Source organism: Poecilia formosa, unplaced genomic scaffold, assembly GCF_000485575.1.
Source record: "Poecilia formosa unplaced genomic scaffold, Poecilia_formosa-5.1.2 Scaffold172, whole genome shotgun sequence".
NCBI lineage: Eukaryota > Metazoa > Chordata > Actinopteri > Cyprinodontiformes > Poeciliidae > Poecilia > Poecilia formosa.
In genome coordinates, this window is record NW_006800111.1 from 975,719 (window position 1) to 989,798 (window position 14,080).

The 14,080-nt window shown below is 40.6% G+C and overlaps 1 protein-coding gene across 8 annotated transcripts in view; it reads left to right on the forward strand.

Annotated features, from left to right (window-relative positions):
• LOC103147003 (SPRY domain-containing SOCS box protein 4-like) overlaps positions 1-14,080 on the forward strand; it is a 67,683-nt gene that overhangs the window by 37,268 nt on the left and 16,335 nt on the right. For 5 of the 8 annotated variants that reach the window (XM_016678000.1, XM_007565131.2, XM_016678003.1 and 2 more), the window contains one exon: positions 972-1,927. In XM_016678000.1, coding sequence (XP_016533486.1) covers positions 1,195-1,927 — 733 coding nt within the window. In that variant the 5' untranslated portion in view covers positions 972-1,194. Of the gene's footprint in view, positions 1-968; positions 1,928-14,080 lie in introns of all 8 variants that reach the window. The other 3 variants (XM_016678001.1, XM_007565130.2, XM_007565133.2) reach the window with 1 other exon arrangement.

A 14,080-nucleotide genomic window follows, 5' to 3' on the forward strand; every position in this document is an offset into this window, starting at 1 on the left:
CATGTGTTTGTGTTTCTTGAATTCTCAGAATTACAGATATGGGATACAAAATGTTTTACCGACACTATCAGGACATTTGGTTTGAATCTGTTTTCTTGTGGAAGGTTTAGGGGAATATATAATCGTTTTATTGAATTCTCCTTTTCACTTGTGTTCTTGCTCATAGCTTATATTTAGAAATATAAAGTGCATTTATAAAAGTGTGAAAGAAAAGTTGAAAAGTGATGATGTTGCTTTTCTTACACCAAATTCTCGAATCAGTATCCAGTCGAGACAAAAGTGGTGATAGCAAAGTTTCCAGCTCCTGTTTGAGTTCAGCAAGTGAAAATTTATGTGAAGATTCATCCAGTGAGGAGGAATGAGGATCTGAGAGCAGTAAAAAACTCTCCTTCATTGGGCTCAATGTGTGAAAGCTAAAGCTAAGTGGCAAAACAAAGTGAAAGCAGTTATTGATTATTGCAATCAGTGGACATCGGCAGACTTTTGGAATGATGGAGAACACAAAAACGTCTGGAAATGATAAAAAAGTGCGCTAATATGAAACATTTTCTTATCTGATCAACTTTGTGCAAACAATTATTACTGGCTGTTGACCGCCTGTTCAGGCGATGTTTCCCATAATTCCTTGGCATTTGTAGCAAAAGTGCTTTGTTTTTCACTGGTGTCATTATGCGGTTTCCATTTAACATATTCCTTGAAAGCACAAACTTTTTTTCTCAAGAAAACAGTCTGTGCCCAACGTACATCATCCCTATTTGTTGCACACTTCCTGTTTTCAAGAAACGCTTTCCTACAATTTCTTTTATTTGTTGTAAGTGTCTTGTAAGTGCTTTTAAATCTACTCATTTGCTTTAGTTTTATGGCTGTGAAATAGGAGATGTGTTTCTTGGATTAGTCTTGCATGACTGTTTGCTAAAAGTAGATTTCATAACGATTTCTTTTTGTCTTTTTTTCTTATAATTTTCCAGCAGGACCAGATGCAGCTCACAATGAAGACATTTGTGGCATGAAACCAGATCTGCCACTCATTTCCTCCTCCTTCATTTCCTTCCATCACCCTTCACTTAGTAACTTTAACTTCAGCAACGCCGCATTGATGAGGTAACGTCGAGCTCCCGCTCCGCAGCACCTACCTGCACATATACCACATTGCCTTCCTCCCCTTCTCCTCCCGCCAACCCTTTCATCACAGCCATGGGTCAGAAGATTTCAGGCAGCATTAAATCGGTGGAAGGTCGCGGGGAAAGTGGCGGCTCCCCGTCGTACCGTCCCACGGCTCATCGCCGCCAGCACCTGGAGCTGAGAGGTCCAGATTTCTCCAAGCCACCCAGGCTGGACCTCCTGTTGGACATGCCGTGCGCTGGACTGGAGACGCAGCTCCATCACGCGTGGAACCCAGACGACCGCTCCCTCAACATCTTCATCAAAGAGGACGACAAGCTGACGTTTCACCGACACCCAGTCGCTCAAAGCACGGACTGCATCAGAGGACGGGTCGGATACACACGGGGTCTTCACGTGTGGAAGATCCACTGGCCTTCGCGGCAGCGAGGCACCCACGCTGTGGTGGGCGTGGCGACCTCGGAAGCCCCTTTACACTCTGTTGGGTACACCGCGTTAGTGGGTTCGGACTGTGAGTCCTGGGGCTGGGATCTGGGACGAAACAGACTCTACCATGACAGTAAGAACCGGTCTCAAAGTTCGCTGCCTTCGTACCCTTGTTTCCTAGAGCCAGATGAGTCGTTCACGCTCCCGGACTCTCTCCTCGTGATTCTGGACATGGATGAAGGGACGCTTAGCTTTATGGTGGATGGACAGTACCTAGGAGTTGCATTTCGAGGCCTGAAAGGAAGGAAGCTGTATCCCATCGTGAGTGCCGTATGGGGACATTGTGAAATAACCATGAAGTATGTCAACGGCTTGGATCGTAAGTAATCACATTTATCTCCACTCATGACACGACATGAATGCTTTCAGGGAGAAAATTCATATTTTATGAAACTTAAAGGACATTGCTAATACTGTTGCATTTAAATAGATTTTAAGATGAATTATACTTGATTTAAAAGAAGTAACCACAACTGAACTAAACTTACTCAACAACGTTTAACGTTACCACCTTCCTAAAATTATGGCCTAAGTCAGTTTTTTCCCCGAAAGTAATTTTTGCCAAAAGGTGAATTTGGCCAAAAAAAAAAAAAAAAAAATTTTTTCTTACAAATGATCAGTCTTAGCAAAAAATGACTTGGCCCATTATTTTAGGAAGGTGGCGATATGTTGATACTGGGAAAAGAAACTCAGTGATTGCGACATGCTCTCGCGCGTCAGAGATTGTGGTAAAGTTATTAATTGCGTGTGAAGCTCTGTAAACTCTGGGGTTGGGTACTCTACATGCTTGATTTAGCAGCAGACAGCCTAAATAAAAGTTAATTTTAGTCCAATGGTGGAACTTAAATTCACTTGTTCTGCAAAATGGGCTTATTTCACGCGCTTAACTTTTAGTTTTATTCAGTAGGGTTTGACTTGTTTCAAAGCTTATATAAAAATATGATTTATGGTTTATTCAAGGACTTTAGTTATATTTTTATGCTAAAAATGTCCATAAATGGACATTTGTAGACACTTGTGGACTGTGCATTAATTAGGATTTGAACTTTAGTTATCTTTTAATGGTCCATTAAATGGAGCGTATTGGTAGTTTTTCCAACTACAATACCTTGCAGGAACACTCATGGTTTTGAAACTATTTAGAAAATAAAATCTGAAAAGTCCTACATTTTTATCTGGCCTTCTTAAAAGTCAGTTTCTGTGCTCTGACTCTGCCAATCTCATCCATATACTGAAATTTATGTCCATTCTTTTGTGTAAAATAAGTATTTCCAAAGATTTATCAGTGTGTGTTAGAATGACCTAGTTAAAGTCCCATGCTAACACACAAATAATCTTTGATTTAAATCAATCTAATGTACCTGTGACTGATTACTGGTGTATGGTTGGTAACCCAGGTTTTCCTTGCATTTAGCTCTATCCAATCAGGTCTGGTTTATAGTAGGACAAAACATGATATATTGAATTTCTTAAAAAGCAATTAGTCCTGACAACCTGTTATTAATTGCCCATATCTGATCTTTCAAAAGGCTTTGTTTTAAAAAAATGATGTATCTTAGCTGTTTCAATGGCCATCAAGAAGAGATTACTCGGGAACATTCGCTGTTTGTGGAAATATTGCTGCTGATATTTTTTTTTTTCACAATTCGGACGTCGATTTATGTTTTTCTCATGAGACTTTCCCCTCTCTGTTTTCATGTTCGTGTTCTGAGAGAAGAGCCAAGCTCTTCCTCGTATCACAGTCCAAACAGCGATGTTTTTCAAAAGCCTGGTTAGACGCACATCATGGATAAATACAGATGGACCTGCACCTGCTATGATAGGAGAGTGTGTGTCATGAAAACAAACGCAAGATCTGGTTGTCTCTGAGTTTGCAGAACCCCATGGGTCTTGTTTGATATCAAAACAGTGTTTTTTTTTTTTTTTATTACTCATCACAGAGCAAAGAGGAAACCGATTCCTCTTTGTAGTTTGTTATGTCTGGTTTCTCTTTTTCCAGTCATCTCGAGTTTCTCTCTGAAAATGTCCTCAGAGGACCACTGCTCTCCAAGGACTCCATGACACCAACAACATGTTCTTATACTCTGAAAAAGAGGTCACAAGTCTCATCGCAGCTTTAAATTGGATGTTTTTGCCTCTTAAATTGGAGCCGACAAACTAAAATGTGAATCAGAACAAGAGAAAACCTCAGACCGGAGACATAACTTAAAGTACATAGTTGAAATGCTTGGAGACCGCATCATCACATCTAGTTTTCCATTTAAGGAGCCACCTGCAGGATTTCATAGTGACTCTGTGTCATGGGCCATCGGGGAGAATATGAGAAATATCAAGTCTTTTCAAAGCTCTCGCTTCAACGAGCATATGGGCTTCATGCTGTGAAATGAGGTCTGGTTGAAAATATGCAAAGTTTAATGCCGGTCGGTTCATCTTGATATGCAAGAAGAGATTTCAAAAGGAGGGAAGACCAAAAGCATAGAAATGTTACTCATATATTTGTGGCTAAAGTGAACGAGAAAGGTGCATGACAGCACATCACAGTTAATCTGCAACTGGTGGAACTGGGTTCTATCTACCGAGTGCTTTGCAAATTTATTCACATATTGTCATATCACAGCTGTAATTTTCAGTGCGTTTTGGTGAGATTTGAGGTAATGGACCAACACAGAGTAGTGCAAAAGCCTGGAGTGGAACAGTATCAATAGTTATTTTTCTTTCTTTCTTTTTTTTTTTTTAAAGACAAACAACTACAAAAAAATCTACTGTGCATTTCTGTTGAGCTCCCATGATTGCATACCTTGTGGACACGTTTTACTTTGCAATTTCAACTTCAACTCTCCATGGAGTTCATATCTATCAGTTGTGAACACCTGGATTTAATTACGTAATACTAAGGTGACTCAGGTTGCGTAAAGTAATTGAACTGGATTTGTTGTAGTGGTATTAGAGTAAAAAGGCTCTACATGAAGTCACTTCACGCAGCAGGTTTTCAAAACATGTTGAAATTTTTTCCACCTCACAATTAGGAAATAAATGTATTTATTTATCACATAAACACCAAATTAAACAGGTTAACATTCGTCTTCGGTTCGCATGAAACTGTATCTTCCGTATAGGAAATTTGCAAACATGTTATGCAAATTATGAGACGGGAAAACAAAACAGATGAGATGGCATGTGTTTGTCTGGACAGATGGAGGCAAAAGCTATGCTGAACAAGGACTGAGTAAAGTAAAATCTCCTTGGATCTTCAGCTCCAAAATAATAATTTAGTGTTCTCTCTCTTCATTCTGAGAGCGAGCTTTGGGAGGGGGGATGTTTTATTTATTCTTTACCGGGACAACATTCAAGTCTCTCATCACCTTTCCTTTCAGAGAACTGCATTACAGTAATTGCCCGCCTCCCTCGTGTTGTCCTGATCTCACGGCTTGCATTACTTTTTGCTTAAACGGAAGCCGGCACTCGGCATTGCTCGTTGCGAGTGTTTTTAGGAGGCAAATAAACAAACTGCAAAGCTTCTGAAACGGCACCACAGGGATCAGTGCAAACTCTGAAGGCAGCAGAATTCAGAACCACAAATGACAGTTTTCCTCATTAAAGCTGAAGAGCAGATTATTTACCACACATACATACATACATACATACATACATACATATATATACTATTCTCTCTCTTTTTTTTATTGTCAGGGTGGAAATAAGTAGACATAAGCTCTCTTTATTACTGCAGGGCCCAACAGGGTAAGTTTACAGTTGGTGTGTTCAGTCATTATGATTGAATCAGCCTGTCTGCCTTGTTGATGACTCAAATGGTGAGAATGAAGTCATAACTGCTGTCTGCTTTCGGAGAACATCAATGTTTGTCAAGGCCAGCCATGAGCAGACATTGCATCACATTCTGCAGTTTATCTCATGATTATTGCCTCTCCTGATGAGTTTTAGAGTTGCGATCTCAATCAAGGTAGCTGCGGATGTGTGTGTGTGTGTGCGTGCGTGCGTGTGCGTGTGCGTGTGTCTGCTCCTGAAGCAGCTGCCTCACTCCTTCGCTGATGTACTCATCCAGCACGCCTTCCTGCGAGGAGAGAGTTTGCAGACTGTTGCCGCTGAAGGGGAAATAACATGACTGTGGGGTATTAACAAAAGATTTACCGACGCGCCGGCTGCTTATGACACAGTTTGTTTTTCTCATCACTCCGGCTCAGGCCCCCGTTGCACCATTATTATCATTTTGCTCCACCTTGGATCATTTCTCCCGTTCCTGCAGCAACGCGGCACCAGACGTGAAGACAAGAAGAGCCTTTCAGGCCCGAGTTTGGATTTCTAAGTCCCTTTAAAGCTTGAGAGTCAGAGAGGTTGGTTTAATGTGCGCTAATGCAGGGAGACGTAGAGAGGAGTTGCATTGAAATTTGCCGTAAATTGGATTTAAATTATTTATGCTTTGCGTAATCCAACTTCAAGGCTTTTCTCTTGCTTCGTATTTGCAGCAAAGTAATTTCAGCTGCCCAGATGGACTATTTTCCTTAATTGATGACGCTTTACCTCTTTTGTGAGTTAATTTGACGGCTTCCATCAAATTAATGTGTAAACATTTCTTTCACGCAAGTCTTTTTTTTTTCCCCCCTCTTGTCTTGTGTACATACTTTTAGCAATTACAAGTGTTTGATTTGCTTCATTAGGAACCGTCTTTGTTGGAACACGTTGTGGAAAACTTGCACACACAGAAGGACTGAAACTGCCTTTCCTGTTAGCAGCTATGAAATGTTGCAAACCTACTCACTCAGCTGGAGTAATGTGATTTTCTCGTGGAATCCCTTTTTCAGCCTCAGATACCGCCATGACCACATGACAGGAGTAGTCATCGTTGCCTCACAGACTGTTGGGGAAGCAGAGGAAACGGTGTGGAGCAGAGAAGTTGGGTCATAAAAGCAAGGAGGACAGATGAGAGGGAGAAAAAAACTGACCTAATCAGCTCCAAGCCAGGCGATAAGTAAAAAGATAATAGCTACGAAATAGCAAGAAAGACAAGGGGGCAGAATTTAAAAGCGATTTGCTGCTGTGTGTGTGATTATTATGTGGAGTGAGGCAAGTGTTATTGACACAGAGAGCCTATATATGTGCAAAACTATTCATACCCCTTGAATATTTTCACACTTTGTCCAAATATTGGCACAAAATGCAATGCATTTGATGAGCATTTAACATGATGAATCAATACAAAGAAGCATATAAGTGTGAAAAAGAAAAAGTCATGATCTCGGTTAGTTCAAGCCTAAACATCTTAAATATTTGGGTGTGTGTTTATCTCTTATTTTAAGGCCCTTTTAAAGCTAAACATAAAATATGCAGCTCTATACAGACTTGATTTTCTATCCTTCTTCTGTATTCATTCCATTCATATTATTTAGTCTGTCATTACTAGGGAGGTTTTGGATGTGGACCCATTCTCTGAACAATGCCACTGATAGTCATAGGGGGGCGCTGTGGTGCAGGATAGCTCACGTATAGTCAGGTAAATGAGCAAAAAAGAAGATGATGATGACATAAGTGGCAGAATTTCTCCATCTACACTCTACTGAGTATTTATTGATCCATTAGTTCTGTTCCCATTTTTCCCGTTTTCCTCTGAAATCGGAGGCTTTCTCAAAACTGGCCACTCCCTGCTTTGAAATTGAAATATGTGGGCAGGGAACGTTTGACAACTTTTGAAACGGGTGGTCCTTTTTACATGTGTAAAGGCTGCATAAAGGGTATCTTCACTCTGATGTCCCTCAGCAAAATAACTCCACTGCACACCGTCCTCATGGTGTGGGTACGCTTCTCCTCACCAGGAGAAGCGTACCCACAATGTGGGTTCTCTCGCATCTGTTCATCTGATATGTTCAGAGGAAAATCCTGAAAATGGTTGCAGGCAGCAGACGACTTGAGACTGCAGGACAACAACCCCTAAGATACATTTCTAATGAAAAACTTTAAAAATGTTGTTCTGATGCTCTCTGTCTGCTGCAATTTGCACTTTGTTGATTATATGTTGCTTGGTTAATTTGTTTTCTTTTGCACCCGTCAAGCTAAGCTCTTCATAAAGTTGGCGAAACAAGGAGACGGACAAGATGATTAAGAATCATTCTGAAAACTGCTGGAAAACTGGATCCTTTAACACCAGCTCATTTCCTCTGGGTTTGGTCTCTGCTCTTGGATTTCGTTCTTTTCCACAGAAGGGAGGCTCATCAGTACCCAAGTCATAAATGGTCCAGTGAGGAGCAGTGACTCAGCTTTCTCGTGGCAGCCCAACATCGAGCTCGCACTGAGAGTTTTACAACAACTGCTGGCTTTGCGATATGTGGGTCAGTGGGTTAGCGCTTTAGATTAACTTTGCTGCTAGCCTCAGGCATAATGGCTGCACTTGGCCGTTAATGCTTCTCTGATTTGTGTCCCTCTGCCTTTTGACGTCAAGTGTCTGTGCTTATTTCTCTTAAAGTGTTATTTTGCTTTTCTTCTTCTCTTTGAAGTGTTGGCTTCTGAGAACATGTGGGCCCTGCAGACTCTCACTATTAGTCATCCACTGCCCAGACGCACACCATTGGTGCAGAAATCTGACAAAAGCGTATCGCTGGTAATGCACTGGGATCTTGGGTCAGTCTGAGCTGCAAGTGGACATATTCTAGCAGCAGCAGAGGCAAATGTGTCGTACTCTTGTGTAAAGAATGCCTCATTTGAACATTGTCTGATAGATGAAGCAGAACGGATGGCAGGTGATTTTAGTTGATAACTATTCATAGAGTATGTCCTACGAAATCTCTATGAATCGTCTGATTTGTGTTTGAGTGATGGATGGATTCCCTTAGTTTCTTCATGAGTGGAAATAATTTAAAACAGCTTGATTTGATTTTGCTACAAACAAGGAAGTTGTGTAGTTGCCGTCTTTCAGCCGACTGACACATTCCCATGTTTCATACAGTTGGAGAAAACCCCTGTCCCTTCGCCACGCTCTCTGATCTTTTAAAAAGAGTTTAAAACTCATAACTACCGTGATGGAGAATTGAAGCAATTTCGAAGCTGCCACATTTTGAAACCTTTTGTTTGCCTTGATACCAGAAACGGCCTGACTGCTGGAACTGAAAGGAGTTGAAGAGCTTTTGCAGATACAGCATTAATTAAGTTATTTTTTTCTGTTGTTGTTGTTGCTCTTTAGTAGTTTATATTTCCTTTGGAGCTCAGAGAGTCCTTCATTAATTTTTAAGCCTCTCTGAAGACTAGATTTACTGTCGCACTCCAGAAATGTGCTGCTGTCACTGTGATTGGTGTGAACATTTAGGCTGTCTTTCTCAGATCACCCCCCCACCCTTTTTGTTTTGGCTGCTTCGGTGTTTTTCCTCTCCATCCTCGTTGACCTCATTGCAGTAATGGGACCTTATTGATCCCAGCACCTCCAGGCTGAATCATGTACACCTGCTTTACCTAATGAGAACTGTAACTGGCGCTTGACTTTCATGTTTATTAACCCAATGCAGGATAACCGTCAGTAGAAACAAACAACATTAAATTAACGCCGGGTGACGTGCTCTGTTTTTACTCCGTCGTATTGTTGTTCACAGATGGAGCTGTCGCTATGGCACTCCGGCTGTAAATGCATTGTAAATATCCTCCAAGTTATTAAAAGCTGCGCTGCGAAAACATCACGACAACGCAGCTGAAAGGAGAACGGTTTCCTCTTCTCCGCTAATGAGCAGGCAGTGTGTATCTGAGCGTAAGGGACGAGGCTGGGAAATGGACTTTGGACTCATATCGGCCAATTCTTTGTAGACGCGTCATTCCTCAGTTCACTTCATTAGAAAGAGATGCTTGGAGTGTAACTCTAGGTAAATAATCAACACATAGAGTAGGTGAATTTAACTATGTTAAAGGTGAAAAATCTCTGAGACAAACCAAGTGGTTTCATCATTATTTTTCTATTAAGTTGAACATCTTATTGCAGGTGATATGGTTATACTTTGTTACAGAGGGAGTTTTGGTATGCACATATGTAATTTTGCATACCTTTTAACTCTTCTTCCAGTTTCTTTTTAAAGGCTGTTTGGCTGTGAACACAACAGTTTGACCTCAGTCACATGAAATAAGTCTAGATTTTGCTATAATCTACACTTATAGATTATAGCAAAATCTATAAGTCTTTTAGATTTTGCTATAAAATCAAGTCAAACAAATGTCAAATACTTTTACTGCACTCAATCATTGTGAACACAAGGTTTATTTCCCACTTAGTGTTCATAATAACCAAATAATTATTGACATTAGCATAATTGCTCATAACCTGGGCTAGAGAAAAAAATCTCAAATGAGGACGGATAAACATCAGGGATGAATGGAAGGAAGAGCCAGATGGTGAGAAAGGAACAATCTTAGAAAGAACTACACCAAATAATTGGGAGCTCACGGTAGATTTCTTTAAAATGCTAAAATCCTGATTGCTGTTGATTGTTCAGCTTTAATTCCTTACCTGAGGGAGCTGACCGGCTAGCATTTCCTTAATACACCCACCAGTGGTTGTTTGTACCTTCTGTTTAAAAGCATTGTTTCTGTGTGAAGCCAATTTAATCGCAATCAACATCCAGAATTCATTCATTAACAGCAATTAAAATCAGGGCGTTTTGGATCCCTGCCGCTTCGTCATCATCGATGCGGCCCAACGACCGGCCCTGGGGATCCACAGAAACGCATGCATCCAGGAAAAACTGCCGGAGCTGAAATCTGTTTTGAAAGCTCAGCGGTTGCTTGTTGCTTACCCATAAATCCCACGTTTAATGCTGTCGCAGACAAGACTATGAATGTGAGCCCTCCGTCCCCCAGGTACAGGTGGCCTTTTTATAGCTGTTTGTCAGCCTCAAAATGAAGCAAAAAAAAAAAAAAAAGTAGAAATAGCAGACTTTACGCTTCAGTGTTTGGGGATCACTTCATCAGAACGACATCGTTTTCAGTTTTTAAATCTGCCACCGGCACTCTCACACGTAAGCCCACATGTCTTATTATCATGGTTATCTAATCAGTCTGCGGCCTTGTAATGAATGAGAGCAAGATAATCCTCACCAATCTTCTCCTGCTTCACTCTTTGTGCAGTCAGCTTTAGGCTCAGCCTCTAATCAGCGCCACAGTTTGGCCTCCTGACATCGCCAGTGCACTGACTAGCTTTGTGTTGTTGCATGATGTGTTTATGTATCAAGGTCCCTCAGCCTACTTTGTTTTTTACTCCTTCTCACCAAGTTCATTTATTTAACTATTTGTCATTTAATTCACTCTGGTACTTTTTGTAGCCCAGCTGAATTTCCTGTTTGCTTTCTTTTAACATTTATTAAAGAAGACCAGAGAGAATGAGGCTATTTTACTGGGACAGGGATCCTCTTCATCGAAATATGAGACAGGGATGTAACTTTTTTTATTTTTTTATTTTACACAACTAAAAAGTACACCATGAACATTTTAAATTAAATTGTGAAAGCTTATTGAGATTTCCATATTTATATACTTCCATTTTTATATTTTCTGTGTCGTTATTACACGGCAATTATTTAACAGGAGAGGGATGTGTGTGAACGCAAACGTCTGCCATGACAGCATGTGTGCATTAGCGCATTACTTCATGTAACATGTCGATCAGCATCCTGTCACAAACAGGCTGCTTTGTAAGAGCAAAAGACGATGCAACACACAGCAAAAGTCCACCTTAATTCCTGTTATGTATGCATTATTCACAGCTGAAAAGTGGTGGAATCACCAATATCAGCTGTCATCATTTGCTTCTGGGAAAACAGGCAGTTTTTATTGCTCGGTTTTTACAGTGAAAATGTTATCACTCTTTCTCTCTCTAATAAACAAACATGAAGTATAACCAGGTAAAGGGAAGAGCTAATGATTGGAAAATAAATAACTTCATCAAATGGTCTCTCTCTCTCTCTCTCTCTCTCTGCCTCTCTTTCTCTCTGTCTCTCTCTCTCTCTCTCTTCATGGAAAGTTAATCAGTTCACATGCAAAATTTGGATTTCTCAGTATCTGGAGACTGAGGGAAAGAAAATTTTAAAGTCTTTTATTACGCCACCTTTGCTCACAGCTATGAAGGCCCTCATGTGGTTCTGGTGTCAGACTGTGGTGTCTGTGGCGTTTGGACCTCAACAGGTCCGGTTCTCATGCTCTTTTCTCCACTTCCGCTAAAGAGGAATAGCTGGATTCACAGCTGTAGGACCTGGAAGGTCACCCTCAGATTGACTGGTGGTGATTGGCTCTCCTCTACACCGGCTGCGAATGGCTATGGTCCCCTCCTTCAGGCTTCTGAACTGAATTTTATTTGAGTCGAAAGACTAGCTTGCTGTGAGATTCAGGATTTTGGTGAGTAGAAATAATGTAACTGGATGTTAAACAAGTGAATGAAACTTGTTTGCTGGACATTTTGGTGGATGGATCTCTCTACCCACCCTGTTCCTTGTACTACACTGAGCCAGCTCTCAGAAGCACGCTGGAGTCAGACATTGTTTTTACCACGTCTGTGTTTGATAGCTGACAGGAAAAATCTACCGTTTTCCTAACATGTTTACATTTCAGGGAGACAACGTTTCAAACCAGATAACAAAAATATCATCCAGGATATTCTTGCATATCTTCACCTCCACCGGGACTATTCTCAGCCAAGCAAAGTAGATTTGAGCTTAGCAAAAAACAAACAAACAAAAAAAAAACATAATTCCTTTATAAAGCATTCAAATTGAAGTAAATTTTAGTCTATCGTAATAGCACAGGCCCACAGAGTCTGCAATGAAATGACTGGAATGCTGCTCATGCATTTACAAAGCAGAGTTGTGCTGGAAGAAATAAATGCGCTCTTATTGAAACTTGCTTTTAACCCAGGCAAAGTACAAGACATAGCGTCAAAGTTGAACATAAGTGTGGGAGGTTTTAGCAGAATCCAAAAGCTCTGTTCGCAACAGAACGAAAAGAGGAAGCAGAGATGTTATTTTTGCTAAATGCTTCTTGTTACTGTTACAACTTACAGCTAAATAAAGTCAAATGAATGAAACTGAAATATTATATAATAGTGACTTTGAGGATGGACTCCATTTCAAACATTTTCTTCATTGTTGCGTTTTCCTTCTTTTTCATGGCGCTTTTTTTTCCGTCTTGGAACAAATTTGTGTCTTTTTTTGTGACTTTTTATTTTTTTTGGCCAGCCTGTGAGCTCTGCAGCAACAAGCTGCAATGTTTGATTAAAAAACATCCTCAGTTTTTTTTCCCCTCTTTATGTTGGGAAATAGCACAGAGAGACAAGGATATTTGCTGGACTTTGAATGCCTCACCTGCTAGCGGTGTGATTATCAGCTTTTTTCCTCAGCCGGTGTGTAGGTGGCGTTTCTTCAGCAGAAAACTCAGTTTCCCTTTTTCTTTTAAGACGGGAGGAGTGTTTTGGAAAGTGGCTTCCAAAGCAGTTTTGGCACAAACCCTCTGTTACAGAAACATTAAACATAAAATTGAGCTTCAAAAAGTTATATAATTACGATTTTTCCACACAATATAATATGGCTTTAATTTCTTTTTTGGGTTTCAAGTCAACAAGATTGTTTTGAGCCTTTGTTTTTCAAAATGTTTGATTCTGTATTTTGTTGCATTTATGTGAAATACAGGATGCCCTCACCCACACAGAAAAACTGGAAGGGTCACAAATCATAAAAATACAGTGAATCCTTTCTGTGAGAGTATTATTTTACCATCTGGCGCCAACGCTATCCTGTCATTTTCTGATCTCAGGAGCTGCTGTGGAAATCATCTCCGACCATCTTCTTCTTTGTTTTCCCTCGATTTGTTCTCCACCTGTGCCAAGGAGACGTTTTGTGATCAGTCATTTGCATTATTTGAAAAAAAAATAAAAAAATAAAAATACCAATCTGAGTGTGTGCATTTAAAAGTAATAGTTTGGTAAAACTGTGTAGCTGGTCACCTTTTGTCAAAGCTGCAAGGAAAGCAGAGTAAGGGAGCTGCAGATGCATTCTCTAGATGCACACACGCTTTTTACGCCCCTCTTCTTCTGCTGGCCAGCCTTTCTCTTTTTTTCTAGTAGTAGCCATTCAACACTTTATCTCTACCTCAGTATTTGATTTTTCCGGCCTTTGCCGTTCCCCTTTCCCCTTCATGGGCTTTGTGGAAAGCGACTCGCTCTGTTTTCCGGGACGTCCGCAGTCTGGTCCAACCCAGCGCTGCTGCCTTTTCAGGCTTCAGTCTGATTCTGGATTTATCTTCACTACAGTGTCTACCGGACATTTTTCTTGTTTGTGCAACCTTTGGTGTAAACCAGCAAAAAAACCGACGTCGTGCTGTGTGCGTGTTGTTTACAAAGTTATTGTGTGCATACTTCCTTCCCTGCTGATGTCATTCTGCTCTCAACTTTCCTGAAGCATTGATTTTTGATGAAAACTTTATCAGTGAGCTTTAATCCCCT